The sequence below is a fragment of the Pholcus phalangioides genome, unplaced genomic scaffold (genome assembly GCF_987345545.1).
Source record: "Pholcus phalangioides strain wild (caught in Gottingen) unplaced genomic scaffold, Ppha-v1.0 ptg000020l_1, whole genome shotgun sequence".
NCBI lineage: Eukaryota > Metazoa > Arthropoda > Arachnida > Araneae > Pholcidae > Pholcus > Pholcus phalangioides.
In genome coordinates, this window is record NW_028301613.1 from 14,368,223 (window position 1) to 14,386,695 (window position 18,473).

At 37.4% G+C, this 18,473-nt stretch overlaps 1 protein-coding gene across 2 annotated transcripts; it reads left to right on the forward strand.

The window, feature by feature from the left end:
• Nucleotides 1-3,058: 3,058 nt before the first annotated feature.
• LOC149071053 (uncharacterized) lies at nt 3,059-18,058 on the forward strand. Of its 2 annotated transcripts, none has more exons than XM_089248508.1 (3): nt 3,059-5,950; nt 11,094-11,264; nt 16,593-18,058. In XM_089248508.1, exon 1 carries the CDS (start codon nt 3,361-3,363, stop codon nt 4,369-4,371), a length of 1,011 nt encoding a protein of 336 aa, XP_089104634.1. In that variant the 5' UTR covers nt 3,059-3,360; the 3' UTR covers nt 4,372-5,950; nt 11,094-11,264; nt 16,593-18,058. The 2 variants fall into 2 exon arrangements, with proteins under 2 accessions (XP_089104634.1, XP_089104635.1); XM_089248509.1 differs by having other exon boundaries at nt 3,059-5,018.
• Nucleotides 18,059-18,473: the final 415 nt, after the last annotated feature.

Genomic DNA, 18,473 nt, shown 5'->3' on the forward strand with positions numbered 1-18,473 from the left:
ATCAATCTGGATTTTGAAACGTTGATTCGGATTTTTATGGCCCAAAGGTGAAACGTCGATTCGGATTTTTATGACCTAAAGATGGAACGTCGATTCGGATTTATATGACCCATAGATGAAACGTCGATTCGGATTTTTATGACACTAAATGCGAGACATCGATTCGGATTTTTATGACATTAAATGCGAGACATCGATTCGGATTTTTATGACGCCCTGTTAAAATGTAGATTCGGATTTTTATGGCCAAAGACAGAACGTCGATTCGGATTTTTATGGCCAAAGACAAAACGTCGATTCGGATTTTTATGGCGATAAAGAGGAAACGTCAATTCGGAATTTTATGGCGTTAAATGGGAAAAGTCGATTCGGACTTTTATGACGTTGAAAGTGAAACGTTGATTCGGGTTTTTATGACGCTAGTGTGAGACATCGATTCGGATTTTTATGATGATGCCCAGTTAAATTGTTGATTCGGATTTTTATGATGCCAGCTAAATTGTCAATTCGGATTTTTATGGCCGAAGACAGAACGTCGATTCGGATTTTTATGGCGATAAAGATGAAACGTCGATTCGGATTTTTATGGCGATAAAGATGAAACGTCAATTCGGATTTTTATGACGTTAAATGTGAAAAGTCGATTCGGACTTTTATGACAATAAACGTGAAACGTCCATTCGGATTTGAACATCGAGAAAAAATAAATCGAGGAGAAATAATAATCTTTATTTCTCCTCTAAGGATTTGAATGTCGCGAAATGTTTGAATTCGGTTCACGCTGAGCAAAAAACATATTCCTAGGAGTAGAACTTTTGCGCCGTGCGCAGCGTGAAAAACGCTCATTGGTTAAAAACCTAAAATTCAGGTTTTTTTTCACCAATCAGCGTTTTTACGCTGCGTGCGGTGTAGAACCTCCTCTAAGGTGTAGAAACTTGAGCCGGGTTTTCCTAGGAATAGGTTTTTTACGCAGCTGCAGGTTTTTTAAACCTGCTCCTAGGAAAACCCGGCTTAACGTGTTACATAATCACGCTACGCGTTTGTGTTTTCCTAGTGGGGTGTATCAGCCCAGGGCGGCTATGTTATTGTTGGCCCTGGCATCAGCTACTCTCTCGTCTGCATGCTCAGGTTTGAAGAGAAGGGAAAGTTAACCCGGGTTTTCCTAGAAGCAGGTTTCCTGTGCCGCGCGCAACGTGATTCACCCAACGCGACACGCCGTCCACTCACCAGAAAAGCAGTACGACTGTTTTCCTACAGTGCGCACGCAATACCGCTCATGACAGTGCTTTACGTCGGGCGTGATTGGCCGACTGCTGCTGGAGGAGTCAAATGCGTCGTGCGTCGTGGTTTTGTCGATATTCTCTTCACTCTTGTGTGTTTTCTTTTCCTTCCATTCAAATTGGAGCATGCAGACGACAGAGTAGCTGATGCCAAAGCCAATACTTTATCTAGCCGCCCTGATCTGATCCGCCACGCTAGGAAAACACAAATGCGTATCGTGATTACGTAACACGTTTCTGTCGGCGCGAAATAGTCTAATTCGGTTCACGCCGCACAACAAACCTATTCCTAGGAAAACCCGGCTTTATATAGCCGCCCTGATCTGATGCGCCACGCTAGGAAAACACAAACGCGTAGCGTGATTGTGTAAAACGTTTCCTGCGAAATTATACAATTCGTTTCACGCGACGCAAAAAAACCTATTCCTAGGAAAACCCACAACAAAAATGCAAAACGCACGGCACACGACGCATTTGACTCCTCTAGAAGCAGTCAGCCAATCGCGCCCGACGTAAAGCAGGGTGTTCCTAGGAGCAGGTTTCCTGTGCCGCGCGCAACGTGATTCACCCAGCGTGACACGTCGTCCCCTCACCAGTAAGAAAAGCAGCATGACTGTTTTCCTACAGAGCGCAATACGCCTGACGACAGCGCGTTAAGTCGGGCGTGATTACACGACTGCTTCTGAAGGAGTCAAATGCGCCGTGCACCGCGGTTTTTTGCGGATATTCTCTTCACTCTTGTGTATTTTCTTTTCCTTCCCTTCAAACCGGAGCATGCAGACGACAGAGTAGCTGATGCCAAAGCCATATACTTCATATAGACACCCTGATCTGATGCGCCTTGCTAGGAAAACACAAACGCGTAGCGTGATTATGTAACACGTTTCTGTCGGTGCGAAATAGTCTAATTCGGTTCGCGCTGCGCAACAAACCTATTCCTAGGAAAACCCGGCTTTATTGTTTAAGGCCCTATTCTGTCGTCTGCATGCTCCGGTTTGAAGAGAAGGGAAAGTTAAGCCGGGTTTTCCTAAGAGCAGGTTCCCTGTGCCACGCGCAACGTGATTCATCCAACGCGACACGCCGTCCACTCACCAATAAGAGAAGCAGTACGACTGTTTTCCTGCAGAGCGCAATACGGCTCATGACAGCGCTTTACGTCGGGCGTGATTGACCTATACTGCTTCTGGAGGAGTCAAATGCGTCGTGCGCCGTGGTTTTGCCGATATTCTCTTCACTCTTGTGCGTTTTCTTTCCCTTCCCTTCAAACCGGAGCATGCAGACGACAGAGTAGCTGATGCCAAGGCCATATACTATAATATAGCCACCCTGATCTGATGCGCCACGCTAGGAAACGACAAACGCGTAGCGTGATTATGTAAAACGTTTCCTGCCGACGCGAAATTATACAGTTCGGTTCACGGACGCAAAAAACCTATTCCTAGGAAAACCCACAACAAAAATGCAAAACGCACGGCGCACTACGCATTTGACTCCTCCAGAAGCAGTCAGTCAATCACGCCCGACGTAAAGCGCTGTCGCGAGGAGTATTGCGCTCTGTAGTCATGCTGCTTTTCTTATTGTTGAGTTAACGGCGTGTCGCGCTGGGCTAATCCCGTTGCGCGCGGTACAGGAAACCTGCTCCTAAGGAAACCCGGCTTTATGCAGTGGCATAGCAAAAGAAAGTTAACTGCGATGAGAAGAGGCACCGGTAATAGCCGTTACAAAGGCAACCTTTTTTTTTTATCCCTAAAAATCTCTGCCAAGTTGGCGACTTTTTTTCCAACGATAAGTTGCCATCGTCGGGCGGGTTCTAGTTTGCCGTTGTTCCAGAATGTTCTATTCTATTTAAAGGGTCCCTTATCCTTATCAAGTCGCCTTATTAATTCTATTGAAAAGCTGTTTAGAAAAATTCCGCCAAGTGGCGTTAGTTGTTGTCGCGCGTCTTTTCAAACAGCCATTTTGCCGTTCGTGTTTGTTTGTTCGGAGTGTTGGGATTATATTTGCGTTGCCAGGTTGTATCGTTCCTTTTTTTCTTTCCATTTGTTTTGGTTGCATCACTGTTTTTTAATTGCCTTTCGTCATGCCTTCTGTTTTCAGCGTCGTTCAGAAATTTCAGGGAACTATTTCTAGCCAAAATCTCACTCTGAAATTCTCGAATAACCGGCCGACGTTGGGTGTGGAGGGCGTGGGCAATACCATCTTCTATCAAACCTACCTGTGCCCTAATAGGCCGCTGCTGTTAGAATTCCTGCGCGAAACGGGGCTCATTAAATCATCGATGCGTTGCCCGAAATGCGGGACTGTCATGAAGGTCACGCCAAAAAATGATATTTCCGACGGTTTCATTTGGGTCTGCATAGCTAGTGCGTGCAGGGCCAAGAAATCGATTCGGTACGGCTCGTTGTTCGGGTGTAGCAAGCTGAATATTCCCGAGATTTTCCTGCTTTGCTACGAGATCCTGCAGGGTCAAAGCACTGCCAGGATAGCTCGGGAGTATTCGTTTTCTTCCAGCACCTTGGCCGAATGGCGCCAGTTTGTGAATGAGACCATTCTAGATCACATCGAGCTCCATTCGGAGAGAATAGGCGGCGTAGGCAAGACCGTTGAGGTCGACGAGGTAAAGTTTGGTAAGAGGAAGTGCAATAAAGCACGCAGGGTGGGGGAGGAGGGCGAGTGGTTTTTTGCTGGGATAGAGAGGGGGTCAGGGAGGTGTTTTTTGGTCGCCGTTCATGACAGGTCCGCGGATACGCTCGTTGGGATTATCGAGACGTGGGTGGAGAAGGGCACAACCATTCATTCAGATTGCTGGAAGGCCTACGAGCGTCTAGGGGATGAAGGGTACACCCATTTGATGGTCAATCACAGCGTTCAGTTCAAGGATTCTGAGACAGGGGCTCGCGCGAACGCCACAGAAAGCACCTGGCGACACGTCAAGAGTGCATTGCCGGAATACAACAGGCCGGCGGATTTTAAATTTTATTTGCCGCAATTTATGTTCCAGCAGGCATGTGCGGCAAAAAATATTGATGTATTCAATGCCTTTTTGGAACTAGTTAGGGAAGTCAAATGGGAGGATTTCAAAACCGTCTAGACGATTGTAGGCTTTCCGCGATCCTTTTCCATTTGTATATATGTTATATAGAAATTGGTATTTATTATATATGGGAGGATTTTATATAAAAATAATAAACTAAAATAAGGATTAAAAATAATATCTAAAAAATATAACCTGGTAATCAGGAATAATTAGAGACTGCATTTGAAACAAAATGATGTTACTAGACACGGGAAAGATGCCATTGGCACTGGAGGCGCTTGTGATTCATCTAGAATGGATGGTTCTGGAAACGAGAAGTAACAGTAACCCACCGCTGGCATTGGTGACTTATAATACCTTTGGCGGATTATACTGCACCTGTTGTGTTATGGAAAACCGTTTGAATTGAAACCGTTAGTTGTTGGAAAGTAAAAAAAAAACCACAGTGCTTTAAAAATGCTAAAACTCTGCCCGTGGATTATGGTGGCAACAAAAAGCCACGGATGACATCAGATTTTCGAATAATGCTTGAAGCTAGATAGAAAATTTTCAAGTGAGAAAAGTTCTATTTGCAGTAAAGTCCTCTAACGGTCACCTGTGAATAACGGTCGCATTTTGTTGGAGCCGAATGTGTCCCATGGACTTCACATTACAAGAAATCTCCAAATAAAGGCCACTTTGAACATGGAGTCTGGAAAAAAGTATGCATATCGCTATGAGAAAAATAATTTTATGACTGATATTTAAGGGACTTTATGGGGGGGGGGAGAAAATATTATGTATGCTTTCTTTTCCTGGGTACGAATGTTAAATGAGTATATTAAAGGCAGTGGAGAGGAAGAAATCTTGAGGTAATGTAGGGGACAATAGTGACCTGTTGTCAGCACTCTAATGACTAGGTAGAGGGATATGCAAATTCACGGCATTGCCTTGTCCAAGAGATGGGGCCCCATCCAAAAGAAATGGTGCTCACAAATAGGAATAGAAATGTGCAGATTAATTTTTTGAGAGGGATGTGTCAATCTTTTTTTCAAACAAGAACGGATGTCAGCTCCTATGTTTTCGGCTATCGGATTGTAACGAATTCTATTTACTGTTGTTGCATCACGGATTCATTTTTGTTACCCAGAGTTAGACAGGTGACAACAATGTAACGCCAAACCAATTCAACTAAACATTAAAGTTAGATTTTTAACACTACTTTCCTGGTTATCACACAATTTTACAAACCGATTCAACAATTGAATTGGTCTCGCCATTGTCGATGTGGAGTTATCTTGTAATATACAAATCACAACTTCGTCACCACTAGTCTAAATTGAGGCATTGTTGAACTCGGAGGGCAAACATGAAAAGAAAGTGGGCATCCAATCCCCCATGTCCAGCCCATATTATCCAGGCTGAATGCGACCTGGGGACATTTCAGTCAGGTTGCCGGTTGAACCAGGACGACATCAGCACACAGAGTTATCTGGTCAGGCTACGGTCAAACCATTGATTGGCTAGCAATCGAAAAGACTAAGTGATCTGAGTAGTGGCGAGGCACGCTATGAAGTACTCGGTACATAATTACCTAGGAGTTGTAATCTGCATCACACAATCTCGCAGATTGACCCCAGAAACAAATTAAAAGGTAAGACAATAAATGTAACATTGAAATGACTAGGATTATTTCTGTGGGGTGGGGGGCTAATGGTAATGTAACAGGATTGGACTCGCGAGAGCCCTGGAAAGGTCTATTTCAAAGATCTTCAACCTTTTTTTAGTTGTGAGCACTGCCTGTATTCATCATTAGAAAAAGAGCACCTTTCAGTAAGTTTGTCATACTGAATGCATGGAATCGGGATGATTCTAATCCTTGAATGCAATTTGTACAAAGCGTTTAACCAGGACGTTGACAAAGTGCTCATTAGCACAAAATCAGACACTGGTATTGAGCACTGTGGTGCTCACAGGCAACAGGTTGAAGATGCCTGGTCTAGGGGGAAAGGGCGATAATCTACGGGTATAATATATATTTTTGGTAATTGGGTTGGGGGGGGGGGCAATGAGAGAATTTCTGAACAAGAGGCAATGGAACAAAAAAAGTTCGAGTTAAGTTTTAGCATGAAGTTAGTGTGGTTTAGTGTACAGTGGCTACTCCTGGGGGGGGGGGGGGGTCCCCAGCAAAACCTACTGAATCATTTCCCAACCATAATTATAAAATTTCCATGACTTTCTCTGATCAAACCTTTCTAAAGAGAAATATAATTTAAAATCTTAACCTTTTCCAAACATTTCTTCAGTTTCAGTCCCCCTCCTTCCCCACCACAATTTAGCAAACTTTAGCAAAAGGTTATTTTAAAAATAATTAAATAACATTATACAGTCGAATCCCGTTATAACGAAATTTCGTTATACAGGAATTTCAGGTTATTTAAAAATGTCCCTATGTGAACTTATCTGGGGGATTAGAGAAGTGTTTGTTAAAACGAGAATTTTGTTATAATTGGTATTCGTCAAAACGGGATTCGACTGTAATTATAGATTATACAAATTCATGAGAGCATGCTGGTAATTCAAAGATTAAACGAGATATAAATGCTGTTTCATTGATATTTTTTCTATGGTAAAGTCTGAGAATTCTATTTCCGCTTCAAAGCACTTAATTTAGATAATTCTTAATTTAGATATGTTGGATAAAATAGTCTATATATGGTTTTTTCCTTATAAAATACGCAATTTGAATAAAGCGCAGCATAAACACTGAAGGGAAAACTATGGAAGGATTTGACATTCTCTGATTCAAGATGATTCTTTACCTTCCAAAATTTCTTCAACTGCTTATATATGTGCTTTGATATAAACCATCTGCTGTACTCTTTTTACAACAGATAAGAGTTAAAATTTTTTTATTGCATCAATATAATGATGCTGATTTGTTAGGCCTATTAAATTATCAAGATAATCACTGAGATACTTAAAACGATACTCTTATTGTGCATAACATTTAAATATATCTAGAGATAAAAATACTAAATTGTAGGACTGGAATGTCATTTAATTTGGCAATGCTAGCTTGTATATGATGCTTAAGAAACTCCTAACTTGTCCTTAGTTATTTTTACTTTTTCACTATGGTATATTTACTAGCATTTATAATGTAATGGTTTTCAAATTGCATCTATATTTAAACGTGTAAAACAAATGCTTTGGGTAGCAAGTCCTGTCAGCTCTCTGCTTTGGTTGAAAATACTCTTCAAAACTCTGTGAATTTATACACCCTGGACTAAGAAACTTTTAAGTGAGAATAAATGAGTTTAATTAATGTATTAACACAGAGATGCTGGGTGAGAATTTTCATATGGAATAAAATTTTGGGCGGATCAGAAAATTTAAGATATCAAAATAGATTTTTTTTTTTTTCTCAGTAATTATAACTCCAAATAATTCATCTACATAAAAGTAAGTGTTTTATTATTCAACATATCGGGTTTAAAATATTTGACAACGTTGACAATAAGTTTTTGACTGTTTAAATACTCATTTAGTTTCTGAAGTCAAAAACATAACCCTGATGCCCTGTCACAAATATTTTGAATAAGCAGCTCCATTCGGCTTAGCAGATTGAACATAAGTTAAAATAAGCTTAGATAAATAAACCATTAAATTATATTTTGTTTATTAGACTCTTATGTTGAAAAATTCAAAATTGCAAATTATAATTAACATTGTTTTAATTATTGTAATAAATTAATGTTTTAAAATAGAACATTCTAATATGCAAAACATGTCAAGTTTTTCATGTTATGTACCTATTATGTTCAAAACATTATCAAAAGGCATTCATTTAGGTTTTTGATGGTTTAAACCAGTTTTTCACGCTTATGTCAAAAACTGGACCTAGCCCTGGTTTTACATGAACGCAGCCTGTGTTAGGAAAGCAGAGGATAATTTTGTTTCTTTACATGCTTCACATTGAACTGCATTTCATATGTATAGTGGACCGATGATTGTACCAAGAAGTCATGAATTGACGTTATGGCGCACACAAGGCGGGATAGAAGCAGACAGCACTGTGGGGCCCATATTATTTTAATCTTATTTTTTGTACCATAGATGCACAGCAAACAGCCATGACTATTTATTAAAACATGGATATTCGGTTTTCGATTTAATTGACCAGAGTCGCCTTCAGGTATGTGTGACAGATGCAGTCATACAGGGTCCCGTACATGAAGGAATCTCGCATGTTTTAATATAGAAAGTTAAATTGTAATTGTTTTTACAAAAATACAACAAGATGGCCATGTTTTAACCAATAGAAATGATAATGATTATTTCGAATATAATAAAAAAAAGTAAACCAGAATTATTGCCCAGCTCAAGGGAGCCTCATAGATATTTTCTCTACTGACTTTGAGTCTGTAGGGTCCAGTAACATTTTATCTTAGGCTTGAAATAAATTAACTTGGATAACAATACATTATTATAAACTATAATTAGAACAATAGACTGATGAAGAGGAACCAATTTTTTAAGCTAGTTTTTGGACCCTTAATATCTTTGTTTTTAGTTATTTTTTCTTCCTTCCAAAAATAATAAATGCCTATTTTAGGCATTTTTAGTGCCTAAACTTCTGAGCTCTATTGATCAGTGAGGCAGTCATGCGAAAAAATATAGCTTAAATCATGTGGCTGCTACAAGGTGAGCAGGACAATTTTCTATTTGCATGTTTCGTCAGTAATAAAAACTACACAGAAATCGAATGGATGCTGATGTAAGATTCTGTAAGGTTTTTCTTTTCCATCGGACCTGTATGATTTCACCATAATTAGATAGGTTTTCCATTAGTGTTTTTGTGTGTGTGTTATGTAGAAGGAACTGATGAGTTGGGCCTATACTGATTACCACAGAGTAATAATACTATAGAGTGCGCGCGAGGGGTTACAATGTGAAGCAAAGATCCGGAGTCACGTGACTCCGGTCGAAAGGCTGGGCAGGGAATCTCGCTGGCAATGCTTTCCTTATGGCTACTCGTATGACGATCTACACGCGCTGTCTTATTTTTGATTAGAATGGCCAACACTTGCGCAGCTTTCGGATGTTCTGAGCGGTTTAGGAAAGGGGGACCAGTATCCTTTCACAAGGGAATACTTTTTTGCTTATTCCTCTTCTTATAAATTAAAAATTGGATTATTAAATTGACGATGCAATGGATTTCTGACGTAATCTCAGTTTTTAACGACTCCATTTTGGATTTAATTCAATTAAAGTTCCAAGTTTTGGTAAAATTCAAATGTCATGAATCATTATTAAATGTTTTAATAGAATTTTTGGCAATAAATGATTGAAATTGTGAATTTTATGAAGTTTTAACTGAAATATACGTCTCCGCAAGATTTGGCGAGATTTGGCGAGCTAGTGAGTTCATTCGAGTTTTGCTCAACTTGGAAGAAAATATGCTTTTCAGAAGGAGAAATTTATGAAAAATATTCTATTTAAATAGAATGTGAGGAAAACTTCCCCCCCCCCCTCTAGACAATTGCAGTTTTGCATAAAAATGCAAAACAACCTCTAAAAATAATAGTATTTTTACCCCTCTTCACACCTGAGATAAAACTATTACAGAAAAGAAATTTTTTTATTCATTAATTTATGTTTGTTGTATGTGAAATTGCCTCTTCAAACAAGGAAATTAATTATTCAATTGATTTTTTGAGTCAATATCTGTACTAAGACCTGAAGTCATATATTGTGTACCTCAGATGTTATCTTGAAAAAGAATCATTCTAAAAACGATTTAATACCTTAAATTAAGATTAACATATGCATACTTTTGGAGCGATATATGTCACATATATATATATGTGACATGTGTAAATATTATATTATATATATGAAATATTATATCCTAAAATATTATATATATATATATGTATATATATATATACACACTTTAAATTATTACATATATACTCTACATGGAATTTTAATTCTTATAATTTAGAGAAATTGATGATGATATTCTGTAATTTTCTTGAGTAAAATCTATTTTAATCCTGAAATATTATGTAAGTGTTTACAGTTTTGTGTGATGAGGTTATAAAAGGTTTTTCAGGAATGTTAGGAATGAAACTTTTTCTTATTGTTTGAATATTATTTCATGACTGAATATGGTATGAGTGTGAATGTGTTACATTACATAACATAATATGATGCATTATAATTAATTATACATTAATTATGAGTATATAGAGTAATTGTAATGTTCTGGAAAGATATATTTTTGTTTTAATAACCCCTCGTATAAATAAATTTTCGAAATTAAAAGCGACAAAGTGAATGAAGAGAATATTTAAAAATATAAATGAATTAGGCTTTACAACATATACGTTGTTCCGTTTTCCAATATTTGTTTATTTTATAGAATTTATTTTTTCAAATCTGATACTCCCTAAATATTTCACATAAAAATGAGTGAAATTCATTGAAAAAATGAAGGAAAGTTTTCATCAACTTGATCGAATTGAGTCAAATTTCGTTACAGCAACATCCTAGCTTCTGCGAAAACGCGCCAAATGTAATAGCGCAGAACCTGTTCTTTCCCCGACAATACTGCTCATCTTTTCTTCACGTTCGACAAGTTTTATGAATAGCGTGCGCGGTCTATTTATATCTTAAGTCTATGCTGATTACTGATTTTTTTTTTTGCAAGAGATAGCATATCATGGCCAGTCTATAGTTTGGAGTTTCATGTATTCTGCCTATTTCTTTTTTTATTATGAACGATGAAGAGGAAGAAGATTACATGAAACAAGTGTCGGAACCCTCAACATCCAAAGAAGACTAGAAGTCTGAGACAAACGCCCAAAGCTGGTGAGAGTGAAATTGAAGACGAAAAAAGAAGAAAGGTTGAACCTAATTTCGAGATGCTTACCAACTCTGCTAAGGCAATGAGGCAACAGGTAAATCATATATTCACACATATATATATTCCTCGTGATAATAGAAAATATATTTGTGATGTTAATTAAGGCAATTAGTTTGGAATATTAAAAAAAGTGAACATATTGACTTGAAGACAGATTCTGTGTGGCCTGCGTGCTCATTCTGCTTCCATGTCTCAAGTAAGGATGAACCAAAAACATCAAAATTTGTTGACTTTTTCTGAATTATGTTCAAGGGAACAGGTGCTGCATAATCCAGAGATAGGCGATTTCTGGTCACTTTTTTTTTGGTGCCAAACATCTCCGACGACCCGACCAAAAGTCGTCAAGGCCGTTAGACACTCCGGACGCCAAAAAAATTGCCAGCATAGAAAACAATAATAAAAACCCATTTAAATATGAAAAATATCATGAAACATAAAAGAAATATAGTATATTTAAATAAACAACGGTCCTGCATGTTGTATAAATAAGTATATATTCTAGGTATAAAAAAAATTAAAACCCAGATCTTTTCTGGGTATCCAGATTCTTTTTAAATAAATAACAAATTAAATAAAATAACGATTATTAATAAGAAAAATAAATAAAAAGGATACAACCTTACCAGTCGACGAAAATGTAATCTGGTTCGTGTAATCCTAACGCTCTGAACGAAAACAACTAAATGGCTGTTCAAACGTTTGAAAAGAAACGTTAAAAACAACTAGCGAAAGGTAAACGGGAATAATCCAAAACAACGACGCTATTGCACAAAGGGAAAAAATTCTGTTATCTGTTTGAATCGCCCGCGTTTTAAACACCATCTATAATGGATGGGTAATGGAAGCTTCTAGAAAGAAGCTACCGAGGAACAATCTAGAACAACGACAACCCGGCAAAGCAAGTGAGAGTATTATGAGGGCGACTTATAGTACCCTTTTCGATCTAGATTATATTGGATTTGGCGGTCTGGATTATACAGCACCTGTACCTGTTTTAGCGTACATAAAGACTTTTTGCGTTATCTATCTTTGCAACTGAGGTAAGAATGGATATACCTAGAAAGGCAGAGAGGAGAGGTCGCACTGACCCTCCCATGTTACACATTAGCCATATAATACTACTTAACCGTACATGCATCTTGTACATTCCTTTTCTGTATTTTGAATTGGCGCATGCTGGAATGTGTGTTCTAAGTGAATATGGGGGCCCTAACGTACCTATCTATGTTGTAGAGTTGTGCGTTCATGATGCCATCTGTCTTACATTTTCTAAAGCAAAGATGGAAATGCTTGAATTTTCATGTTATGTCAGTATCGTGTTGTAGATCTGCCTGCTTTCTGCGGAGACACTTTTTTAAATGAGACCGGCTCGTATTTGGTGCTGGAAAACCTCTAAAAACCAACTTCACCACTGTGCTGTTAACAGGGTTCGAACCTAGATCCTCAGGACGAGAGTCCAGCATGATGCCCACACAGCAGCTAGTCATATAATACTACCAATGTTGTCACAATTGATTTTGTAAGGTCAAAATTCTTCTGATAGTCTCTTTATGCATCCAATACCATAGGTCTATAATATTGATACGAAGGCCGGTTGTATCAATTAAAATTAAACAAAATTACGATTTAAAATAAAGTACTTAACTCCAGATTCATTTTCCATCGTTATTTAATCCAACATTCATCACACTTCTTAGAATTTACATAATCATTTAATTACGCGAGGTGGCAAGTAGTGAAGGGGAAGGAGTCAGTAATTAACTTACCACCACCAGGCAGGGGTGTCCGCGCACTTCGAAGTTTCTTGTCACTCTGTCTCTGTGTTACGGCTTCTTCCTGAAGGTCTCATTCTATCTCGCCAAACACCTTATTGTGCGCCAAAACAGCGTAGTATTCCCACATAACTTGCAGTTGCGGTTAAATTGAGCAGGGAAATTATCACAAATTATTTCCCATTATAATTTATTTATTTAATATTATCATCATTCATTCGTGAGACTTTTTTTACCGTAACTCTTATCTGCAGTTGTCAATCAGCAGGTGTCTCAGCTTTTGTTGTCAAGTATTTTTGTCATTTTGTCCAATAAATTCTTTGTTCTGCAAAGTAGAAATGTCCCCGTGCTTATGATTGCTGTAGAAATGGCAAAAAGATAGATTCACCAAAAATAAAACTTTTCAGAAGTTGGCAAAGATCTTGTGTGAAAAAGCAGCAGCGCTGATGATGAGAATTCAGAGGAGAAAAAGAATGAAAACTACCCAATGCAAAAAGCCTTTGTGAAGTAAGCCACAGTATTGATGATGGATGTGTGAATAGGAATGAAATTATACCCCCCCCCCAAAAAGAATACCTCAGCTGATGCAAAATTAAATGTTACTAGAAGCAATTAATGCAAACCACATTGAAAACACCAATGAAAACTTAGATTTACACCAAAACATCATTTGATTTCCATAAGATATCATATCTCAATAATATCCCGCCTATTGGTAGTGAAGAAACTGCTGTACATGAAAGTGTAAGAAATATCACGAGACTTTCCTCTTCAGTAAGATGTCGGATTCAAATATTCTACGAGAAACCATTACTTACAGATACTGATTCCACATCACTGGAATTATGTGAATTTTTCAAATCTGAATCAAAAAGCTTGGCTGAAACCCTTTGGAAAGATCATTGTCAGGTGCTTTCAACCATGAAAAATATGCGTAGCACATACATTCATTAATCATATTCATAACCTAGAAGCGATGTAACACTGAAATCCTATCGGGAATATAAAAAATACAGATCCCCCCCCCTAGTCTCAACTTTCCTCCACACTGATGCTCATCAAGAGAAGTCGTTTGCACACACACGCAATACAGAATCCTTTAATAATGATAAAATGTACTAACAGGTCAGTAGTTTTACCCACTAATTCTTTGTAGTATAACTATTCTGTCGTACAGTAAAACCTCTTAATGCTCACTCTTCAGATGCAATGACCCTTGTTTTAGGGCCAAATGAAAATATCCAGGTAAAAATCCTATTAAATTATTTGTTTCAAACACTTCTTTAATGGTCACCCTCAGATACGGTCTTAGACACCATTTTCATCATTCGTTTCATTGGATTAAAATCCCCTGTACAGACACTGGTATTTGCAGACCTGGCAACTCTCTGGATTTTTCATCTTTCCTCCCGTTCTCCGGATGTGTTAAAATTTCTCAGGATTTTGGCAGAAAATTAGATTCCATGTGAGCTTTCACAGTGTCGTGACGTCAATGACTGTCGTCGTCGTTATGGAAAACACCCATAGAGGACAGCCGTAGTCATTTCCATCAAGCAGTCGTAAAAAAAGTCTTGGTGACTGCATTTAAGTAACTGGTAAAGACGTGACTTTGTTTACATAGCGTTTATCGGCAATCATTTATCAGGGGCATGACCTTGGTTGCCAAAATTCCTGTGTAATTGTTATTGTATTCCATTAACAGCCGTGCGGTAAACACAACTTTTTTGTCAGCAGCTTTGTATTTTAAAGTTTTTAAATTTTTTCCTCCGATTAAATATGTCTTCAGAAGGAAAATATAAAACTTTAAGCTATATAAAGCTTTTAAGAATCATATACCCGAGATTATCAATCACTGATAGCATCCACGAAAGGAAATACTTGTTTTATGAACAGTACGTAGATGTGATTTCTCTATTTTGCATGGAAAGACTGACATGGAATTATATTCTGCTCAGGGGCAATGCGGAACCTTCCTTGGGGGGAATGGAAGTTTTTCTTAATTGATTAAAAAACATTTTCGAAAAAATTCCTTTTGTGATTATTTTTATTTTTTGATCGTGTCTATTTGTGGGGGGGGGGGGTACTCCCGTCAGGAGAATCTCAGGATTTCTGGATTCCAAATGGTGGCACGTCTATACTTCGTACACTGTACTGTATTGATATACACGCGGGTTGTTGATGAAGGGTATCTAGTTGCTTGTCTGAATGAGGGGCTGTGCAATTGTCAAAATTCTCATTAAGATCTCCTGTTTAAAGTGCTTTCCTGCTTAAGTTTTTAATGACAGTTTTTTGAAAAATGTTGTAAGCAGGATCCCTTGTTATTAAAAGTTAGAGGCGCACATTTATATACGTACTAATAAATCTATAAACTTGCTTCTGATTTTTTTTTTTTTATTTCTTTAAAAATCTTAGCTCTTTCAATATCTTCTGATTTGAAGCAAATGAGATTCTCTCTCTCTGACACTTATCTTCCGATTCCCTATTCATAAGAGCAAGGATAAATCCTTGCAAAGTGATTTCCTGGTAGAAAGATTTTATTTTCCCTCCCTGATGGTCTATCCACTCTGATCTGTCGCCATTGAACTGCCACATATTTTCACACCTGAATATTGGAGCTATGTCAGATTTGTGTTGGTGAAACTTGAGTGTGTGTGCCCAGCATTTAGTGTGATTTGTGTTCAGTAAGTGGTACCATATCTCTAGGGCCGCAATTAGATACTTTCTCAAACTGGGTAAGTGCACAGTTTTGCACCCAGTGTAATGTAGAAAAAGCAGTTATATAAAGGGTGAATTTGACACCCCACCCTCTAGTCCAGAGCCTAGGAGGCACTAGACCTGCCTGCTTCTCTCCCCCCCCCCCCAGTTGCTCCCCTTCGTCTATCCTCTAAATTGGTAATTGGATTTTAAATTTAATGTATGTATATTTGTGTTGTAAGTCTGTGATTTTCATTGCAATCAGAGCTTTTTCAAAGGAATGGCCAACTCAAAATTGGAAAACCTTAGAAAATCATAATTTTAGCCGATTACCATTGTGCAATCGCGGGTTCTAAACTCTGAATTTCACCAAAGGCAAAATTTGGGGGGGGGGCATAGGAAGGCAGTTGTGCCCTGCACTGGGTACCAGCGCTGAGGGGGTGACAAAAAATTGCTGGTTTTGTATTAATGTGCCTTTTTGTTACATAAAATAGCATGTCAAATAATTTACATAGGCCTTTACAATCACTAATTGCAGCAAATTGTGGGTGAGTGATGTGATACTGTAATGATTTGGTATTGTTGTGTGGGAGTGTTCTGTCTCGTTTCTTTTGACTCATCCCTGCCACAAATATCATTTGCCCCAAGTCATTCTGTGACAGTATGAACATTAAACAAGTGCAACTCAACAACATAAATATGTTAGGGCCCAACATACTCAGAACACATGTTCTGGCATGTGCCAATTTGTTATAAATTCCGCAGAGGAATGTGTATGAGGTGCATGTACTGTTAAGTAGTAATACGTATCGCAACTGAATATTTTTTGATACGCAATGTTTTAATTTCTTTTGTTATTTCTGATGCTGACTAAAAGTTTTGTTTCATTTGAATAGTTTGTCATGCCACTTGAACGTGATGAAAACTGGAAAGTGATAAGCGTTGAAGAAATTAAGGAAATGAGGAAAGAGTTTTTTTTTCATCACCCAAATATGGCTTTTAACAAACTGGTTGGAGCAAAAAAACATTTTTTCCATGTAAACAACCAGGGTTCAGAATGATACAAAGCAAAAATGGACCCTGTGGTGTTATAGCCTGCATTCAATCACATGTTATGGAATATTTGTCGGGAGAAAATGATTATGTATGGGAAAATATTTCTGTTGGAAAAAAAAGCTTTAACTCCCAGTAGGATTTTGTTCAAGTGTTCACATGATAATTATATAACAGTAGTTAAAATGGGTGAAAAAAACAATCATTCAAACATGGATGTCATCAATGATGGCATCACTGAGTATTGTTTGAAAAAAGTCATTGAAAAATTAACTAGAAGCCCATTTAAATAAAGACGAGTCTTTAATTTCATTTTCAATAATTCTATTTTTGTACAGTATCATATTGACAAAACAATATTACATTTTAAAGCAACGGGTGTTTTTGGTGAAACTCTTAATTGATACTCAAATATATTATTGCTTGCAGTCGATTGTCAACTTATTAACGAGGAAAGGAACCCCATACTGTCATGATGGTTTGAAAGACATTGAGGGTATTATTTTGGAAGGTATAACAAGTGAAAATAACATAGGGTTTCTAACTTGCAACAAAACCACTCAGGTTGGAAATTACTATTTATCCCCTATTCACCCTGTATGGGTGGTCCATAATGTGGAACATTACACAACTCTTTGTCTTGTTGCTACCTCTCCTGAAATAGACACACTACTGATTGTCGATAATACAAGCAATTTAAATGTGTGTCTCTTAGTGCATAAAAAATATATAATTAATTCTGTTGAACCCTATTGTGGGTACGAATACGCTATTGAGGCTATTTATAAAAATTACACTTTTGTTTTTTCAGCTAGTTTAAGAAATATAATGCTCTGATTATGATTAAAGCATCTGCATTTTGCGTTAAATGCATTTTTCTTTGTGACTCAAAAATGTGTTTTATTGAGGACTCTCATCCTTTCTTTTATCAATTAACAGTATAAAAAATGTTTATTTCTTTCTGTCAAATCTTATGAATGGTTATTTTATTCGTTCAAGTGTGTTTGAATCAAAATCGTGTGTGTGAGATCAAAAATTTCCAGGACTCTTATTTTAAAATGCTTTCACAGAGATCCACCTGAAAAAGCTTAGATAATGCATTAAGGGTCCATTTAAGTATTATACATACATTTGTCTGGAAGATTTTTGTTCACATCGTCCTATAACCAAAAATGTGTTCAGCTGTAAACATACACATGTGCTTAAAGTGAAGTTCAAAAATAATGTACAGAATTCTCCAAGTAGATGTTTTTTATACTTATTCACATTCTTTGAAAATTTTGACAATAAAATACACTATTTAACTATTGCTGTGGTTTTTTTCAATGAGTTACAAAATTTTTGATCTACTCAAAATATGAATCATGTATAGAATTGAATATCGAGAGTCTACTGCCCATCACATAAGTATAAAACATTGAGAACTTAATGAAACAATAAAAAAATTGAGTTGGAAAAATAAAATCAGTTCTAGGTTCACCACTACATGGAGTTTTCCATACAAATGGCATTTCACATGCCCAATCTCTTGCAAATATGCGACCAAACTTCTCAAGTTTCATGGCACAGTATCAGAATATCTCCAGCAGAAGCATTATTTCATTAAAGGGTGTGAAGTTGAGGTTTACAAGAAAGTGCTTACTGATGAACAGTCATTCCATGCTAAATTGTAAATTCTGAAAATATTTTCATAGAGTATGAATTTATGAAAGTATCAACTTTTA